Source organism: Echinops telfairi, unplaced genomic scaffold, assembly GCF_000313985.2.
Source record: "Echinops telfairi isolate 266 unplaced genomic scaffold, ASM31398v2 ScPeMD7_7400;HRSCAF=8409, whole genome shotgun sequence".
Classification (NCBI taxonomy): Eukaryota; Metazoa; Chordata; class Mammalia; order Afrosoricida; family Tenrecidae; genus Echinops; species Echinops telfairi.
Genome location: NW_022111300.1, coordinates 6,239,663 through 6,258,844, shown reverse-complemented (window position 1 = coordinate 6,258,844; position 19,182 = coordinate 6,239,663). Strand labels below are relative to the sequence as shown.

Here is a 19,182-nt window from a genome sequence, read left to right as displayed (position 1 = left end):
CCAAGCTTACGGCCCTGATCTCCCAGGCTGAGAAACTCATTCCCTCAAGGTGTCTGGTTATGCCTACGAAGGTGGTGAAGAATACTGAAAGTACTCAGAGGCTGCAGCCCGGGGGTCAAAGACAATTGTGAGGGGGTGCAGGACTGGGCAGTGGTTCGTCCTGTCGTACCCCGGGATGCTATGAGTCAGGACCAGCTCAACAGCACCTAACACCAAGAGGAAGTTTTCATAACTTTGCCAACTGTAGGCTCCATCGCATTCATGGATATATTTGTAGCCAAGGTCATCACACATATACAAATATCCTGTCAAATCTAGAGGTATGTTCCTGGGTGTATTCCCTCTCTCTCCCACACCTGTTCAGCCTGAGTGTCTATCCCAGTAATATAAACTAGTGGACCACCAGTATTGCAGAATTGGGTGTATTTGCTTCTGCTGCCCGAACTCTTGCCTATCTCCCAATGTCTTTTCTGCCTCTTTTTGGGGGGGGGGGCAACTTCCCTCTTACTGTATATTGCCTTCCCTGCTACCCTAGGTGACAGGTGTTTACCTTCTAGCCCATGAACTTCCCTCCCTCCTGAAGACAAAGCTTGACACTTGAAAAATAGGAAGAGGGTTAAAAATAAGATTGAGTTTAGTCCACAAAAGTTGAGCCTGAAGAAGTATTAGAATCTGTAGCCTCCCTTGTATGTCATGGCTTCAACCATGTAGGTGCAGATAACAATGGGCCTGCTAGCCTAACTAAGTTCTTCGGCTTGGACAGCAGGGAACACAGGTGCTGAGGAAATGACCTTTTCCTGGCTGTGGCGATGACCTGGACAGTGACCAGAGGCAAAGCAAGAGTCCAAACAGCTACAGTCTGAAATTCAAACTCATTCTTTATTTTTTTACCATTTGATTTGAGATAGGTAGCAGCACTTGCCTGGGGAGTTTCTTGGGAGGGGAGGAGGAGCTTGGATGGAAATCTGACTTTTGAGCATCAGTTACAGCTAATGTCTATTTTCAACACATTTCACCTTAGATTTTTTTCAATGGCAAGTCAAAGAGTAGAAGGAAGATGGGCTCAGAGTCTTTGTAAGGGTCCAAACCAGTGGCCAGAATGTGTTCTTGCATTTCATACTGCCTGTGCCTTGGCATTCTTGAAACCTGACTTCAGGAACCAATCTTTCTTGGTAGCTCATGGCTGGTTCCCATCTTTTTAATGCCTCTTGCCGTTGGCTGGTATGATACCGTATTGTCCTGACAGTTAACGATCTGGGTCTGACACCATGTATATTCAGACTGCAATAGGAAAACAGATTCTTCGAGATCACCAGAGTCAAGTAATCTGGTCCTCTCTACACCCAACTCCTCCTAGATGAAGTAAAAGCACCTCCTCAACTTGACCACATTTTCCGGGGCTGGCCGGGCACACAGCCAGAGCCCTGGTGGGTGTTGTGCTCACTGTCTGCGTGGCTGAGTCATGTGTGTGCCAAGGCATGACCTACACTGGCAAAATTTGCAGAGATATTTCTAACAGTTCAAGGGATTGGACTCCTCAGAGGAAATGATACATTAAAATAGCCACACACACAAATATATTTAATGACTTTTTAAAACCACAACTGAAAAAATTCTCTGCCTTTGGGTATAATGCAATCTGATAAGAAACCCTACTTATTAGTACCATTATGTTTTTCTTTGGTTCCATGTATTAGATTGATAAAATGGCAAAAAAGGGAAAGATTGTAAAAAGAAAATATTTTGTACAAAAATACAAAGTTTTAAAAGCTCTTTAAGTATATTTCATATTACTAAGAGTTGGACTATATATCTGTATGTCTGTATATTTTTCCTACGTTGGGGATTTTCAGAAATGGAAGGTACTGTTTACCCAGTGATATGTTTTAGTTCTTTAGTCCTTTCCAGACTGGAGCATTCCATACGATGGAAGGTAGAACTTGCAGAATTGGAATGGTTACTGGCTGACAAAAATGTATTTGAGTCAGTCCATCTGTACACTGATAATCAACGTATCACGCTGGGAGAACTATTTCACTCCCATGTCCTTGGGTAATAGTACATGGTAATACACACTGCTGTCAATATTTTCAGTACTTGGTTTTCAGTGCTTTTCTTCAATTTGACGAGAAAGGAGTATCCTCTGGTTTTGGAAGCCATCTGAAACTTTGCTCCTGTTATTACTTCATAGCCCATTATAATGCAGATGATAGTGCTAAAACAGAGAGGGGGGGGGTAGATGGGCATTAATTTCTTAATAGAAATAATTTGCAATTCAAAAGAAGAATATGTGCTTGTATAGGAAGATCCTACAATAATACATCATTCAACAATGCTTAGTTAATTTTCAAAATGTTTGGGAAATTCTTATTTCTATTAAGCAAAAGCAGGAGAATGAGGAGACTTACTTTGCCTCATATACTTTGGACATGCTATCAGGAAAGGCTGTTGATTTTAGGTGCTGACAAGTGGTTCCAACTCATAGCAGCCTTATATTCAACAGAACGAAACACTGCCTGGCCCCGCGACAGCCTCACAATCGTTAGGTGTGAATCCAGAGCTGCACCCACTGGGTCAGGCCATCTCGTTGAGGGTCTTTCTCTTTTTTCATTGCCCCTCTACCAATCATGATGTCCTTGTATCAAGGACTGGTCTCTCCTGATAGCATGTCCAAAGTATGTGAGATGAAGTCTTACCACACTTGTTTCTAAGGAGCATTCTAGCTGTACTTCTTCTGTTTATCTTTTTTGGGAGAGACTTAAACAACAACAATAACAACAACAAACCTTCACAACTATACCGTCAATCTTGGTTCCCAGTGACCACATAGGACATAGTGGCGCTGCTCCTGTGACATTCAAGGCTGTACATCTTTACGGGGAGAGAAAGCCTCAGCTCTCTCCAGCAGGGTGGCTGAAGGTTTCAAACAGCAGCCCGATGCATGCTGTGCTCTAGCCCCACGGCTCCTCAGTAGTGTTTAGTGCCTGGAGATGGACCTCATGCTTGGTAAGAGTCTGCAGAAAGGAGGCCGGGCCTCGATATGATGGACCGACAAAGTGGCTGCCAAAGTGGTTCCAACATAGCAGCCCTCGTGAGGGTGGCACGGGACCGGGCAGTGTTTCAGTACTGACGTGATGGCACCTAACAACATGGTTCACTTTGAAGGGAAATATTCTGAGGAAGCCTAGTCCCTAATCAAATCCCAAACGGTCAAATTACAAAGATGGGTTAACTGCCAACATCTTCTGTAATTTCTTATTTAGATAAGTGTTCCTCGCTCCCCAACTCTCACCTGACCAGGAGGCGAGTGCCTAGTGCATCTTGAGACCTTTAGCATTTGGCCCAGGGGCTGATATGTGAAAGGTGCCCCAAAGGTGCCTATTGATAACTCGTCATAGATAGTGAATTTATGTCCCAGTTACTTCCAATAAAATCAGAGCAAAACATACTTGAGGTTTTTGCTTCCCATAGCTTTTAAAAACAACTGCTTTGCGATATAATCCACACATTTAAAGCATACTATTCAATGGTTTCTAGTATATTCAGGGTTGTGTAACTCAGAACTAAACTATCTAATTAAATTTTAGAACATTTTAGCACCTCCCTCCAACAATCCCCCCCAAACAAAACAAAAACTAACCTCAAAACCTGCCAGCCATTAGCACTCATTCATCATTCTGCCCTATACAGACTGCAAACTTTAAAAGTCTAGTTCTGATGAAGCAAACTCAGATGAGTCATGTAAGTTTCTGATAGGAATCTTTTGAAGCCAAGAAAATCTCCTGCAAGCCTCTTAGGAGTATGAGCTTAGAAGGGGCACAGACGACATCCATGCATTATCTAGCACAGCACCTGCCCATACCAGATGCTCAATAAACGCAGGTGGAATTGCATGCTTGGCCACCTGCATCATCTGCGTGTGGAACTCTATGACAAATGCATGATATTGGTACTACATTTTAAAGAACAATGAACTGACAATAGGATGTGGTATTGACCAGGGCCAATTAGCCTAACATTTGAGCACTTCCTCTACTGTAGGCATAGTTGTGCTTCAATTAAATGAACTCTGACGTCCTCTGTGAAAACGATATTATTATCATTCCCATGAGCCTAGTAAGTGGAAGGACCAGGACCGGAACCCAGAGAGTTAGTTGCAGAGCTTGAAAGCCGGACTCTGATCAGTTACCGCCTCACTTCCTCGACAGGGACATAGCTCTCTGGGTTAGATCCTACTGCTCACCTGTCTCTCTGACTTTTTCGCAAATGAAGTTATTGATGTCTTCACACTGGAAGTCGTTCCACTGCCCAGCGTAAATCAGCCCAGCGCAGTCCTCTCCTGGCCCGTGGCCATGGCCCCAGTTATCTGGTTGTCCAGCTTTCCAATTTCTTTGAACAAAAGAGGAACGGAGTGTTATTTGCAGAGCACAACAGACGTTTTCCTTACTCAGGAGCAGAAAGCAATGACTAATAATAGTAGAAAGCAAATGTTCTGAGAATGAGGAGGGCATCGAACGTACAAATGTGCTTGGCACACAATGGATGTCTGTATGGATTGTGAGTTGTACGAGCCTTGCTGCTGTGGGCCTTGGGACACAGCCTGCAGCTTGAGAGGAGCTTGGGAAGCCCAACCAGTAAGTCTTAGAGGTGGTCCCCACTCCTGGGCACACGCGCCGCCTGCCTGCTTGTCAGACAGACACCACCCAATCCACTGCAAGCTTGGCAAGGGGCAGGCTGTCCCCCTCGAGCCCCTCCCCCGAGTTGCGATGGCAACCTAGGAACTGGCAGGGTGGGGGTGGGGGTAAGCGGTGGGTCTACCTTCTCAAATTTCAAACTCTTTGTCCTTGGCAACCTTCCAATACCAGCCCTGCATTCCACAGCTGGTTCTATCTGGGCACGCAGGGCAGGAGGCAGAGAAACAGGGAGGGAGGCGTGCACGCTGAGGGGGCGCAAGGATAGAGTCCTAACTTCCTCCTATGTGCCTAAGGGAGGAAGGTGGTGGCTCTGACCCCTGTGCTAGGATGGACGAAGAGGTGTGATGGGCAGGCTCCTGGAGAAAAGTTCTGGTGCATGTTCGGAAGGTTTGGGAGCCGAAGCCTGCGCCGTTCCTCTCCTCCTCTCTGAAGAGGTGCAGAAGCGGGTGTGAAGGCGTCTGAGCCATTTCTGGCCCTGCAGCCTGCTCCTCTGGGGACCCTTGGGTGATGCGGCGGTGCCTACCGGCGCGGGTCCGTGTAGCTTGATGAAGCCCTTCGAGGGGGTCTTGTTTCTATCCAGAGGCCGAGCGGTCAGCCACCGCCCAGCCGCGCAGTTGAAATGGGTGCTTTGAGCCAGCAGCTTCTTGAAGGCACTGATGGCGTCAATGTGCGCGCTCATGGTGGCTGGGCGATTGCTCTGGGCAGCGAAAGTCCCGGCTGTCTGCTGCTGAGTTGGCCCCGAAGCATACGGGCCACGTGGCGAGAACTCGCCGCCCGGGTAGCAGCCTGCATCGGTGGTTTCGTGGCTGACGGTCGCGAGCAGAAGAACGAAGCTGTTCTTGCCTCTTGCTGGTGCACTTGAACAGCAGCCAGTCGAAGGTCTGTTCTTCAAGCGCTCTTGATCCCGGCCGCACGCCACCTGCTCTAGCAGGTCAAGGAGGGGGAAGGGGGATGGCCAGGGCCTTGGGGAACTGTGCCCGAGTCGCCTGGCTACCCGGGCAGCTGCGGGACCTGCTCTGCCTCGTGTCGCTCTCTGCTGAGCACGCCCTAGAGGTAGGCAAAGCCGATGTGCGGGCCCAGGCCCCCTTGGGTGCCGCAACACCGGTGCTGAGACCTCAGTGAAGCAGAGGAAGCTGCGAACATCCTCGCGGGGTGTAGGAGCTCCCGGTGGCTCTGGCGGCCATGCGGCGTGGACTTCCACAGGTAGCTGCAGCGCTCGAAGTTGCCGGAATCCGTGTACTCGGCGCCCTGGTAGCAGAAATAGGTGGTGTCTGGTAGCAAGGGGTCCTGGAGGCGCTTGCGCATCTGTGCATCTCGCGGGGATCCAAGACGCGCACCTCGAGCTCCGCAGGAATATCATAGATCAGCTGCGGGGGCCCTGGCTCGCCCAGGTACACGCCCTACCCCATCCCCCCGAGACGCAGCGCCACACGGTGTGCCGCTAGTGTTTCAGGGCGCCCAGATGGCTCCCATCGCGGCGTCCAGGCTGGTGGGAGCGGATTTCATAGGCATCGCCCTGCACCTCTCCATCGGCCACATTGGCTGGTTACTCTACGAGGTGGAGCCATGGCAATGGCTCTCCAGGCGGCGTGGCAGCTCAGCAGCCCGCTGCGGCGGCGGCAGGATCTCCAGGCGATCCGACTGCGACTGCGCAGTCGGGCGGTGCAGTCTTGCTCTTGGCGCGGCACAGCTCAGATGGGCTCCCCGCTCCAGCAGGAAGCCGGTGAATGGTGGTGGCCCCTGCAGCAGGAAATCATCAGGCGCGCCTGGCCATGTGTTGTCCACCAGGTAGCGCACCGCCTCCGGGGGCCACCGAAGCAGGTGGTATGCGGTGTGATGCGGTTCACCGAGTGCGCACCACGCCCAGGTGTCCCCACACCAAACGTGCGCCTTCCGTGGCAGACTTGAGCTGTGGCCTCCATGCTGGCGCTGCACCAGCCCACCAGGTAACTAGCAGGCAGCGAACAGCAGCGTCCCAGCGCAGGTCCCGCTTTTGAACAATTTTTCCCGCGTCCTGTGGCGTTTTTAAGTCCCGATTTTTGGAAAGAATGCACAAGCTAGGGTATACGGTTTTCGGCTGCCATGTGGCTATTTCCCCAGGATATGAATTTTATCAGTGGTGTCCTGCTTTTGTCCCGCTTTACCAATGTTAAAATCTGGTCACCTTACAAGTTCCTCCTGGCTCTGGCCGCTCCACAGCTTTTGAAGTGGCTACAGCTTGCGGTCGCCATTGTGGGGAGCTTTATACACGGGCGATAGTGCGGGTTAGACTATGTCTGGGGCGCTGGGGCACACCAGAGCCCCAAGGGGCCAACCACAACTCTTGTCTCCTCCACCTTCATCTTAGGGTTTTGAAAATAAGAACTGATTTTTCCTTTTTTCTTTACAGAATTGCTTTGGCCAATTGGGCCCTTCACAATTCCCTATGAATTTGAGGATTGGTTTTTCCATTTCTGGAGAAAAAAACTGTTGGCTAACTTATTAAAAAATTAGGTGGGGGTTTACATATGACATCATTTCTGCATCCAACAATTTATCAATTCTCCCAATAGCTTGCCCTGTCCCCTTTCCTCTCATCTCCCTCTTGAAGGATATTATCTTTCCCTTTACCAAGTTACCACCTGTCAGCTTGTTCTAAACACACACACACACACACACACACACACACACTTCCCCTTTACTCAACTTGTTCTACACACACACACACACACACACACACACACACACACTTCCCCTTTACCAAGTTACTACCTGTCAACTTGTTCTACACCCCCCGCCCCCACACACTTCCCCTTTACCAAGTTACCACCTGTCAACTTGTTCTACACACATACACACACACACACTTCCCCTTTACCAAGTTACCACCTGTCAATTTGTACACACACACACACACACAAATGCTACAAATCGTGTTGTTAGGTTCTGTCAAGTAGGCCCTGATGCACAGTGACTTTAATGCACAACCAAACAAAACACTGCGTGGTTCATCCTCACAATTGTTTGGTTTGAGTCCAATTTTGGAGCACCGTGCCAATCCACCTCATCAAGGGTCTTCCTCGTTATTAATCTTCTACTTTATTGACCATGGTGTCTTTTTCTAGGTACGAGTCTCTCCTGGTAATATATCCAAAGTGTGTTAGATTAAGTCTCCCAGTTCTCGATGCCAAGAAGCATTCTGGCTGTACTTTCTCTAAGATAGTACAATCTTCTTTGCCAGCACCAGAATTCAAATGCATTAAGTGGCCTCTTTTCTTTCTTATTCATTATCCAGCTTTCACAAGCATGCCATGGCTTGGATTGGGCTCCCGTTAGTCCTTATAGCAACATCTTTGCTCTTCAACACTTTACAGAGGCCTTGTGCAGCAGATTTGCCCAATGCAACATTTCATTTGATTTTTAAAGTGATTTTTTCCTCAAAAGTCCAATTGGCATACAATTCACATATCATACAATCCACTAATCGCATCAAGAATTGTACACTCATCACCATAATCAGTTTTAGAACATTTTTTCTTCAATCTTGTCTTCATTGTTATTAGCTCCCCATTCCCCGCCCCCCAAGCCTCTTCTGCCTTACCCCCAAGGAACCATTAATCCGGTTACTGTCTCTACAGATTTACTTATCCTGGATTCATGCCATTTGATTTCTTGACTGCTGCTTCCATGAGTGTTGATTGTACATCCAAGTCAAATGAGATCTTCAACAACTTCAGTCCTTTGCCATTGACCAAGATGTTGGCTATGGGACCAGTCGGAGGACTTCTGTTTTCTTTACACTGAGTTATAATCCATACTGGAGCCCATAGTGTTTGATCTTCATCAGCAAATGCTTTGTGAAGTTCTCTTCACTTTACACAAGCAAGTTTGTGTCATCTGCATATCACAGGTTGCAAATGAGCCTTCCCTCAATCCTGATGCTAGATTCCTCTTCATACAGTCCAACTTCTTGGATTATTGCTCAGTATCCAGACTGACTAAGTATGGTGAAAGGATACAACCCTGATGCACACCTCTCCTATTCAACAGCAGTCTTTCTTTGTTGTATCCACAGAAGTGTTAAGGTAGTCACTATTTGTTATTGGAAAAAAGTTAGTTGTGATGAAGAAGCTGTTGGTCATAAAATGCTGTCACTCAAACACCAGCTTCATTTTTATTACCAGACCATATCTTAAAATTATTGATCCTTCTTCTTTGTTTCCATCTTTTGCATTCAAATTGCCAATAATTATCAATGCACCTTGATTGCATGTTTGATCAACTTCACACTAAAGAAGTTGTAGGATTCTTCCATTTATTTATCTATCATTGACTTCAGTGGATAGTGCATACATTTGATTAATAGCTGTATGAATTGGTTTTCCTTGAAGGTGTATAGATATTATCCTACCATAGAGAACATTGTACTTCAAGACAGATCTTGAAATGTTCTTACAAAATCATAAAAACCTTTATTAAACAAACAAAAATGTGAAGCTATTGTTTTGCAATATATCCTCCATTTAGATCGAGCCACGTCGGAAGGTCGTGTCCCATCTCTCTCACCTTTCCCTGAAGAATTCTGTTCTTCTCAATTTACACCATGTCAAATGGCAGCTCAAGGGACTCTGATAGTGCTCCTTTACAATTTTCTTTGATTTGGGGTCCAAAAAAGACATTTAAAGGGGCAACATCAGACTATGGGTAGATGGAGGAGGGTTTCCTATGACAGTATCTTGTAGGACTGTCCTTACTATGAAAGAAGGAGCAAGTGGGACGATTGTTGTGATGGGAAAAAATTCTTCTATGCGATTTTCCTAGCCTTTTTCTTATCAATACAATTTTCAATTTTCTGAAAACTTTTGTAAGTTCCTGTGATCATCCTGTGTGCTTCAAGAAAATACACCAAGATTACTCCTTTGGAATCCCCCCAAACCGTTGCCCTAACCCTCTTCTGATCTGACTTCTCAGTTTTGCATTTACCTGGCCCAACAGGTCCAGAAGCCACTAATTCATTGATTAGCCATTTTTTGAAGGTATCCTAAAGAGGATTAAGACAAGTGTATTATGAGAGAACTTCTCTTCAGCCATCTACTGATCTCAGAGACATTCTTGAACAAGTTTGACTTGGAATAAACCCATGCATGTAGAACTGGCACCCTGGTAGCAATACTTGTGTACACACACAAACATATTGTGAGAATCCAGAGGTATCCTTGTTTCTATCTTGCCTTTAATAAGTCAGAGTCATAAAGAGGAAGTGAAAGATCCTTGATAGACATCTACAAGAACTTGAAGTTACAAACAATCGGTTAGGGTTGTCTGGCTATATTGGAGATGACTTGATTGCTTTAGAAAGAAATAGTGATTTCATCTTACTGACTCATCCATTTCACTGTGTCCTTTGTGGGAGTGAGACTCTTCCACACAAGCTTTCTTCAGGATGTGTTCATACGGGCTTTGCTCATTTGGATGCTGCTGCTCAGAGCAGCTCTTTGGCAGGTTTAGTTGCTCTGACTCTGTTTCAATGCGATAAATTAGTTGTCTTTTCAGACTCAGTGCTTGGAAGCTAAACCTTTTCTGAAAATCATGTTCTTGCACAGAAATCTCAGGTTACTTACTGAGAACACACAGAAGGTCTGAACTTCTGAAGGAGGAGGCACTTCCCATGAGGATGACTCACCGCCTCGGGTACCCAGGGATATGACCTCACATCTTTTGACACTCAGACCAGAAAAGCCCACGGGCAGTGGGAAAGGACAGTTAAAGGGTGGGGAAACGAGAGAGAAATTGGCTTACCTCTCTCCATGAAGTAGTGTACTTTTGGATTTTTAAGAAATACAAAGTGAGTTTATAGAAGCAAATCTGTCAATGAAAAGATAATCTAGAGCAGTGGTTCTCAACCTGCCTAATGCCGTGACCCTTTAAGACGGTTCCTCATGTTGTGGTGACCCCTCAACCATAGAATTATTTTCGTTGCTACTTCGTAACTGTCATTTTGCTACTGTTATGAGTTGGGCGACCCCTGTGAAAGGGTCATTTGACCCCTAAAGGGGTCGCAACCCACAGGTTGAGCATTGCTGACCTAGAGGAAGCCATCAACCTGTGAGAGCAATCATGGGAAGACACTCAGAAGGTTGAGTTAGAAACACTCCACGCACTCACTCAACAGATAGCCATGGGGCATCTTCTATGTGACAGAACGACCTCTATGCGACTGCGACACAAGAAAGCCCCTGCTCTCGGGGAACATACCTAGCAGACTATCATCAGATTGCGTGAGATGATCACAGTGAAGCTAGAGAAAAGTTAAGGTGGCAGGAAAAAGCTAGAACAAAATGAGAAGTTTAGGGTCTGCTGACTTTCACATATAGGGGCCCTGGTGGTGTAGTGGTTACATGTAAGGCTGTGATCCACAAGGTTGGCAGTTCAAAACCACCAACAGCTCTGAGGGAGATTGGGTTTTCTCCTCTCGTAAACAGTCTTGGGAACCCACTGGGGATGGCTATGAGTCAGCAGTGAGTTTGCGTTTTTGGTTACGTTCACATACACTCTTTTGTCTATTTCTGCTCATCTCGCAGAACTCCTCAGGAAATGCCCCAGGGATGTCTGAGCACTTTGACCCTGGCATGTATGTTTCATTCACTTCTGCCTGTAACTTGAGACAGCCCCATTTTGACTTTGTGTGCTACATTTGAAAGCTGTGGTCCCGGGAAGGATAGTGATGGGGCACTTGATATCAAACTTTGGAAACTATGACTTCTGCTAGGAAACCTGCCTAATATCCTCCTATTGGCGGTTCCCTTGTCACTGTAAAGGAGGGCCAGATCAGAGAGAGAGAACTGATTAGGAAAGGAAATAATCCCGATCACCGTTCTCCTTTGTTTTTTCCCAGTCATTGGGATTCTTCACAAACAGGATTCCAGGTTTTCTTTAGGAATGAAATGCAGACTGCAGGCCTGTGGCAGTGACAGGTGATGGAGCACCACAGACAGGTGTGGCCAGGTTGCAGAGACAGGCTTGTAAGCACTCAGTCTCACTGCTACTCTTTGGAAAGTGGGAATCACACTGCATGGCTAGGATCAAAGCCCTCGGCCTCGATGCTTGTAATGAAACAGAAGGGGACATAACCACATTAAGTCAGGGGGTGTCAAAAAGTCTGTGGGAAAACAGATTGAAACGATAATGGGATACTTCCAAGAACTTTTTGAAGCCCCCTCATATAAAACCCAATTTATTTTCGAGAAGAATTTCAGCTCACATAGCACCTTCACCTCATTCACAGGTTGATTGTAGAAGAAAAAATCAACAGGCTGGGTCAAAACAAAACTCCGAATTCCTTACTACACAAACCATAGACACGACTCAGTATCAACACATGTGTCTTAAGTACACCAGGATCCTTGTAAATGTTCCGACTCACTGTTCCAGGAAGCTGGAAACTCAAAGTCCATCAGCTGGTGGGTGTGAACCTCCCCGCGGATGGAGGAGGCGCTCATCCCAGCGGAAGCCGTAAACAAACTTTCCGTCTCAGGAATGGCTCCTACCAACCTAGTACTTTCTCCTCAAACACAAGCCTGCCTGAAGCCTCATGGCCAAGAAACTTGTGCTGGTAAGGCCCTGGCCTCACAACAGGAAAATCTTAGTCTTGAGAAACATTCCTTTGCTGTAGAATTTCCTCCCACTGCTCTGGTCTGTATGGTGGAAAATTCTTCTCTGGCGGCTTGAGCCAGTGCCTCTCTGGTAGAAGCAGGGCACATGATGGGAAGGTGGGGGGGGGGGGGCTGTTAATGAATTAGATGATCCTCTCAGAACCAGTCCCCACCTGTGTGCAGTACGATGGTGCAATCCCCAAGAACAGGTTTTCTCTATGTGATTGACAGCTGAGCGCAGTAACTTTTAACCTGACAGCATAAACAAACAACAAACAAACCCAGACCAGTTGCTGTGGCATCAATTCCAACCCATAGCGACCCAAGCATATCCAAATCGAACTGTGCCCCAGGGACTGATGTTTTGGAAGTAGATCACCCCACCTGTGTTCGGAGGCACAGTTCAGACCTCAGACCTTGTGGTCAGCAGCAGAGTGCTGAGCAGTCTCCACCGCTCCACTTGACAGCATATTCCCATCCTTGTACCCTGTGTGGGGTACCAGTAAGCGGGTAAGAAGAACAGAGGAGATCCAATGCGGGAAGACTAGCACATCTTTTGAGGTCTAAAGTGGGTCAAGTGCAGGCAGGGTGGGCAGAAAGACTACCTTATAAGCTGTCCTGAGCAACGGGGCAGAATCTGTATGCTGTTTGGGTCTGCTGTCCCCCGGCCCAGCAGATAGCCTCTTACAGAACAGTTACAACCTCTGCTAGGTGGTACACCTCATCTTTCTTCTACAAAGAACAGAAAGATCAGTGTGTGACATGCTCCTGGCTAGCTTGCTCTTCTACTGTGTGTCTTCAACGGCCTCGATGCACTTTAGAGCCCTTCCATCAGGAAAGAAAGATCGGTGTGCTTGCTTGTCTTTGGTTTCACTGTTTTGTAGGCTTTATGACTGTCCTTTTCTACTTACTTTTCATTTAATTTGCTCTTTTTTCTGCCCTTTTATGGTGAAAGCAGAGATGAGTGATTTTTTGACAAGTCCCCCCTCCACTATAAGCATTTTAAACTAATACATGTGCCTGCCTTTGCTCCACCCCACAATTTTTTTTCCAACCCTAACCCATCCCACCATTTTTAATGTTGTTTTCATTTGCTTCATAATTGTTTGTATTTCCTTCATGACTTCTCTTCTTTGACCTAGAAGTTATTTAGAAATGTGTCCTTTAATTTCCAAATATTTGTGTGGGGTGGGTTTTCAGATTATCTTTCTGTTATTGATTTATAATTTAATTATTATGGTCAGAGAATATGCTCTATGTAATTTGAATTATCTAAAATATATGGCAACCTGTTTCATGGTCCAGCAGTTGGTTCATTTTGATAAATCTATCAGATGTACTTGAGAAGTAGGTATGCTCATGGCTGCTGGGTGAAACGGTCCACAGTCATGTCAAGTGCACTGATGGTGTCCTTTAAGGCAACTATTTTCTCAGCAATATTTTTATCTGTTTGTTCTATCGATGACTGAAGGTAGAATGTTGAAATCTCCCAGTATAACTGTGAATCTGGCTACTTCTTCCTATCGTATCCGCTTCTCTTTCATGCACACTGAGACGATGCTATTAAGTGTGTGTACATTAAGACTGTTGGAGCCCCTTGAGTGTGCTATGGTTCTGGAGGTCATGCCTTTTCTCAGGATGAAGACAACACTTCTTATTCTAACTAAGATCCTCTAGGCTCACAGCAGACCTGCAGTGATATTCACTAATGGATCCAACATGCATGCAAAGAACTCTGGATGGCCCAGGAGGAAGTTTTTATAAGTTTGGGGTGCACGGGAAATATCAAGACAGTATGTGGTTGTATGTGTGAGCGTGTGCCTTAGTTGGCCAGCTCTCTTTCCTTGGAAAGGACTTTGGGATTTTTTTAGTGGGCAAGTGAAATCTTAGCAATCTAGGCCAGCCCTCCAGTTTTCTTTTGGAAACTGTATTCTTCTAGGTTTCTACTTCATACATACATGGATTTGTTCCAAACACAACATGGTTAAGCATGTGTTTGCAATCAATGGAGAGATATCTGCAGTCAAGGTCTCTTGAATAATACACTTATCTTAGTCTCAATAGGATGTCTTAAAAGAAAAAAAGAATCAAACCCGTGGCTTTTGAGGGGATCTACTTGGCTAGAGAAGGAAGTTTGGAAGCTTATGGGGACTCTTATCCAAAGGGAGGGGTCTTCAAAGGGGTAATCTGGATGGGTTTTCTTGAAGGACACAGGGGCTTTTCATGAAGAACTTTTCAGAACACTGCATCAGTGAGGAAAAGGCCAGGATTTTCTCCCAGTATAATGCACCTTAGTGTTCTATAAAGATAGCGTGGCCTATCCTACAAGATTTTTCCTGGAAAACCTCACCCCATCCACTCCCTGATCTTGCCCCTTCAGACTTCTTTTTGTACCCCAAACTCAAAGGACATTTCAAGGAGCATGATCTGAGTCCCTCGATGATGCCAGAACTGCCATTGTGATGTAAACTGAAGAGTGAAGAATCCTTTGGGCAAGAGTTGAGTGAGATGGGACAACCACCTCCAGAAGTGTACAGACCTAGATAGAGGGCATGCTGAGCACTACTCTGGACTGGGCTGGGATGTTTTCTTAATGTACAATTTCTCTTTGATATAAAGTTCTCTCTTACGAATTGTGTATAGGAGTGTCTATGAATTTGTTTCTCTAGTCAACCCAGACTAACACATATGCATTGGTGTGTGTTTAGGCTGTTCCATCTTTTACTGCTATGTGCATAGTGCTGCGATGAACACGGTGTGCATATATCTGTTCACGCTGTAACTCTTCTTTCTCTGTGACATATGACTACTAGTGGGATTGCTGGATCTTATGGTGTTTCTATTTTCCATCTTTTTAAGGAGGTGCTGTGCTGTTTTCCACAGTGGCGGTACAGTCTGTAATCCTGCTAGCAGTGTATGCGGGTTCCAGTCTCTCCATATTCTCACCAGCCTATGTTTTGAACTTTGCTATTATTAGTGCTGGGGTGAGATGAGAGCTCACTGCTCTTTTGATTTGCATTTTTCTAATAGGTAATGATTTTGAGTATTTCTTCAAATGTTTGCTGATCACCATAGTGTCTTTGGTGAAGTGTTAATCATGTTCTCTGCCCATTTTTTTTTGGGGGGGGGGTTCTTTTTGTTGGTGAGGTGCTGACATTTTCTATACATTTTAGATATTGGTGTCTTGTCCGATATGTCATCTCAAACCTATATATGTATTGTGTGAGTTGTGTGTGTTTTCTTACTACTATTTTTGATTTCTTGATGTTTGTGAAGTGTCTAATTTTTAATAAACAGACACTTCTGCTGTTTATTAGTATATTTGTTATATATTAGAGTCCCAAAGTTTGCCCTGATTTTTTCTCTGATGGTCTTTATAGTTATAGGTTTTACATATTGGTCTTGTATTCATTGAGTTCTATGTTGTGACATACAGGTCAGCTTTTTTTGCATATGGATATCCCGTTTTTCCCAGCTCCATTAGCTGAAAAGACCACCTGCTCCCCCCATTTAGTGATTTCTGGCCCTTTGTCGAAGATAGCTGTCTCTGCGGTGGTGGTGGTTCAGTGGCATCGGGTTGGTTCTGACTCGTGGGGACTCTTATACAACAAAAGGAAGTCGTGCTTGGTCCTGCACCGTCCTCACAATCGTGCCTATGCTTGAACCCATCGTGCAGCCACTTGACCAGAGCCTTCCTCTTTTGGGCGGCTCCTGTACTTTACCAAGCATGATGTCCTTGTCCAGAGGCTAGTCTCTCCTGAGAACACGTCTGAAGTACCTAAGACCGAGTATCCTCGCTCCTAAGGAGCATTCTGGCTGGACTACTAAGACAGACTGTTTGCTCTTTAGGCATTCCGTGGCACGTTCAATATTCTTTTCCAGGACCACAACTCAAGTGCATCGATTATTCTCCAGTCTTCCTTGTTCAGTGTCAACGTTCACGTGCATATGAGGCAACTGAAAATACCATGCTTGGGCCAGGCCCACTTTAGTCCTCAAGTGACATTCTTGCTCTTTCACACTTCAGAGAGGTCTGGTCCAGCACATTTTCTCAATGCAATGCAGCGCTTGATGTTTTCTGACTGTTACTTCGTGAGCACACACCTGCCTAAAGGTGGATGGATTTCCAGGTTCTCAATTCTGTTGCATCAAGCCAGGTTGTTTTGACTATGATGTTGGCGTGGTAGGTTTTGAGACTGGGAAGTATGGAGCTTCCTACTTTTTTGTTTTCGCAGTGCTTTGCCCATCTGGGTCTCCTTCCTTTCTGTATCAAACTCGTGATTAGTTTTTCCATCTCTTTAAAGGATGATGATGGAAGATGGATCCTGTTCTTCAAAAAATATAAACAAACTGTAGTGCGCTTTAGGTGAAAGCTTAGAGAGCAAATCCGTTTCCCTTTAATGTCAGTGCGTGCAGTGCTCCACGGACCCGGCTGCATTCTCCACAGTGTGTCAGCTCCCAGGTATGGCTTTCGTGTCCTTTCATCTAGGTTTGTAACCTCTTCTTATTTTTGCTTTTGGAAAAATGCTATACTTCTGATCTTGTAAAATTGATCCAGCGAACATGCTTATCATTGTATGGGACTATTGTTTGACTAAAAGGTAGTCGATGAGAATGGCTTCACTTCTGGGTCAGAAAAGTAGCCGAGGCTCATCGTCTTGAATGTTCCTTCAGCCTCTGTTAAGACTAGCCACTCTAGTCTTTTTGTGTGAATTTTATTTTTCTGTTCTACATTCTTCTTCCACTCTGTTGGGGCCCTTCCGTTGTGGTCATGTTCAGAGCAGTCAGAGTGTTGCCAGCTGGGCCCCTCTAGTTCTTTTGATCCTGGGTCACTGTGGTAGTTAGATAATCATATGTCAACTTGAAGATGCATGAAAGTGTAGGGGTGGAGTCAAACCTGCCAATCAAGTCACAGCCTGCCGACTCCTGGATGGTAGAAGATTATGAGACACTGGGAACTGCTTTCTCGATTCCTTTCCACCTGCCTGCTGGCAAGCCACCCCGAGAGCTGCCAGAGCCCTGCCGACCTTGGATCCACTTGGCTCTGCCCCACTGGCCTGTGATCTTCCTGCATTCCGCATCTCTACATGTGGTTGTGTGAGTCTGAGAAGGGATTTAAAGACTAGTATTGGACTGACAGACTTGCAATTGATTGGGCTGAGATGCTTTCTTGATATAGAATGATTTATTGACATAAAGCTCTTATACATCTGAGAGGATCACTGGATTTGTTTCCACAGTCAACTTGGCTCAACATAGTCATGTAGCCTGTGGTTCATATGGTTCATTAGTCCTTTGGACTATTTGCTCCCTTGAGCCTTTGGTTTTCTCCTTCCTTCTTTCCCCCATCGGGGAAGAGATCAATAGTTGCGTCCTAGAAGACCACTTTTAAGCTTTTACGATCTTAGACACTACTCACAAAAGTAGGATGCAGACCACTCTCTTTATGAACTTCCTCGTGCCAATTCACACACGTTGTCTGCATCGATGGTCCTTTGCCGTTGAACTGGCCCGTTCTTTCCCCAACAGGTCTGTCCTGCTTCAGTGTAGAAACTGCTGTGAGATTCGGTGAGTCATAATGATGCTTCATTGGGGATAAACTTTACTTTAGTCTTGGGTGCCCCCTAACGCCTTTGCTATCTACTCCACATCACTGCTCTTTGTTTGCTTACTCAAGCAGTGTCTTTCTCAACCATCCCTTGGCATAAAAAAGGAGAGGAGAAAAGAGTGGAGTTGAGAGCCTTTGATCCCTCATCTATATCCTTTTTATTAGGAATGACAAAATCATAGATAATTTCTAAAGGGTTGTGTGTTAGTGATAAAAGAGGGAGAGGAAAGCTATGAAACCTTATCCCCCTGTCACCTCTATGTAGTAAGGCATGGGGGTGGGGTCAGGTTCAGAAATTGTTGCTGGGGCAGTGGGAGGAAAGTGGGCGGCTCTGCTTGGAGGCCACAGAAGAAGAGGAAGGCAAAGGGGAGTCTCAGCAGGTGGGGAAGCTTTGGGACATTTAAACTGGTGAGGGTTTTATGGGAGCCTAGAGTTCAATCCCCATCCTTTGTGTCTCTGCCCAAGGTCATGACAGAGGGCACTTTGCTTGTGTTTTCCATAAACCTATTGTGAGGCCCGTGTGTGGCCTCTCAAACAGTGCACTATAAAATGCATACATACTAGGCTTAGCCTGCAGGTCCTGGGTGTTGCGAATGGTTTGCACTTGACCACTGACAAAGGGTGGTGGTTTGCAGCCCTCTTCCAGTGGCCCCATGGAAGAAAGGCCTGGCAATCTGTTCTGTAACGAGAACAGTCGAGGATACGCTAGCAGCAGGTCGGCTTTGAAGCACCTGGGGTAGCAGGCTTGATTCTGCAGTTGCTATGATCATGATGATGATTCTGACCATAATCATAATAGGACTACTAGCAGCTAACATTGCACAAGTACTTCCCAGGTGCTGGACACGATCCTAAATGCTTCAGACACGGAGGCGCTTCAAAAGGTTTGTGGGAAATTGGAATGGAACGATCATGGTGTTTCCCTCAAACTTCCCCCCAAACTTTTTGAGGTCTACTCGTACATACTTTCTCATTTAATTTTTCAAAGCACCGAGGCAGGGTCTTTTGTAATATCCACGAGCCTGTGGAGATTTCACACAGCGGTTAACTCACAGCAGTTCAGACGGCTCTGTGTGCCGAGGGAAGGCCTAGACCCAGATCTCGCTGATTCCAAAGTCTATGTGCTCTCCACGGGCCGGCCCTGGCTCTGTGGGTAGTTTGTGCCATGTTTATTATTCTACGTCACATTAAATTAGCCTCCCATCATCGAGACTTCATAATATGCCTGCCTAATTTATTCTTGCTTTTT

At 45.8% G+C, this 19,182-nt stretch overlaps 1 protein-coding gene across 1 annotated transcript in view; it reads right to left on the bottom strand.

Moving 5' to 3' along the window:
* Positions 1 to 860: 860 nt before the first annotated feature.
* COLEC12 (collectin subfamily member 12) overlaps positions 861 to 19,182 on the bottom strand; it is a 218,097-nt gene continuing 199,775 nt past the window's right edge. The window contains exons 10-11 of the mRNA XM_045296306.1: positions 4,244 to 4,389; positions 861 to 2,215 (exon numbers count right to left, since the gene is read on the bottom strand). Coding sequence (XP_045152241.1) covers positions 2,196 to 2,215; positions 4,244 to 4,389 — 166 coding nt within the window. The 3' untranslated portion in view covers positions 861 to 2,195. The remainder of the gene's footprint in view (positions 2,216 to 4,243; positions 4,390 to 19,182) is intronic.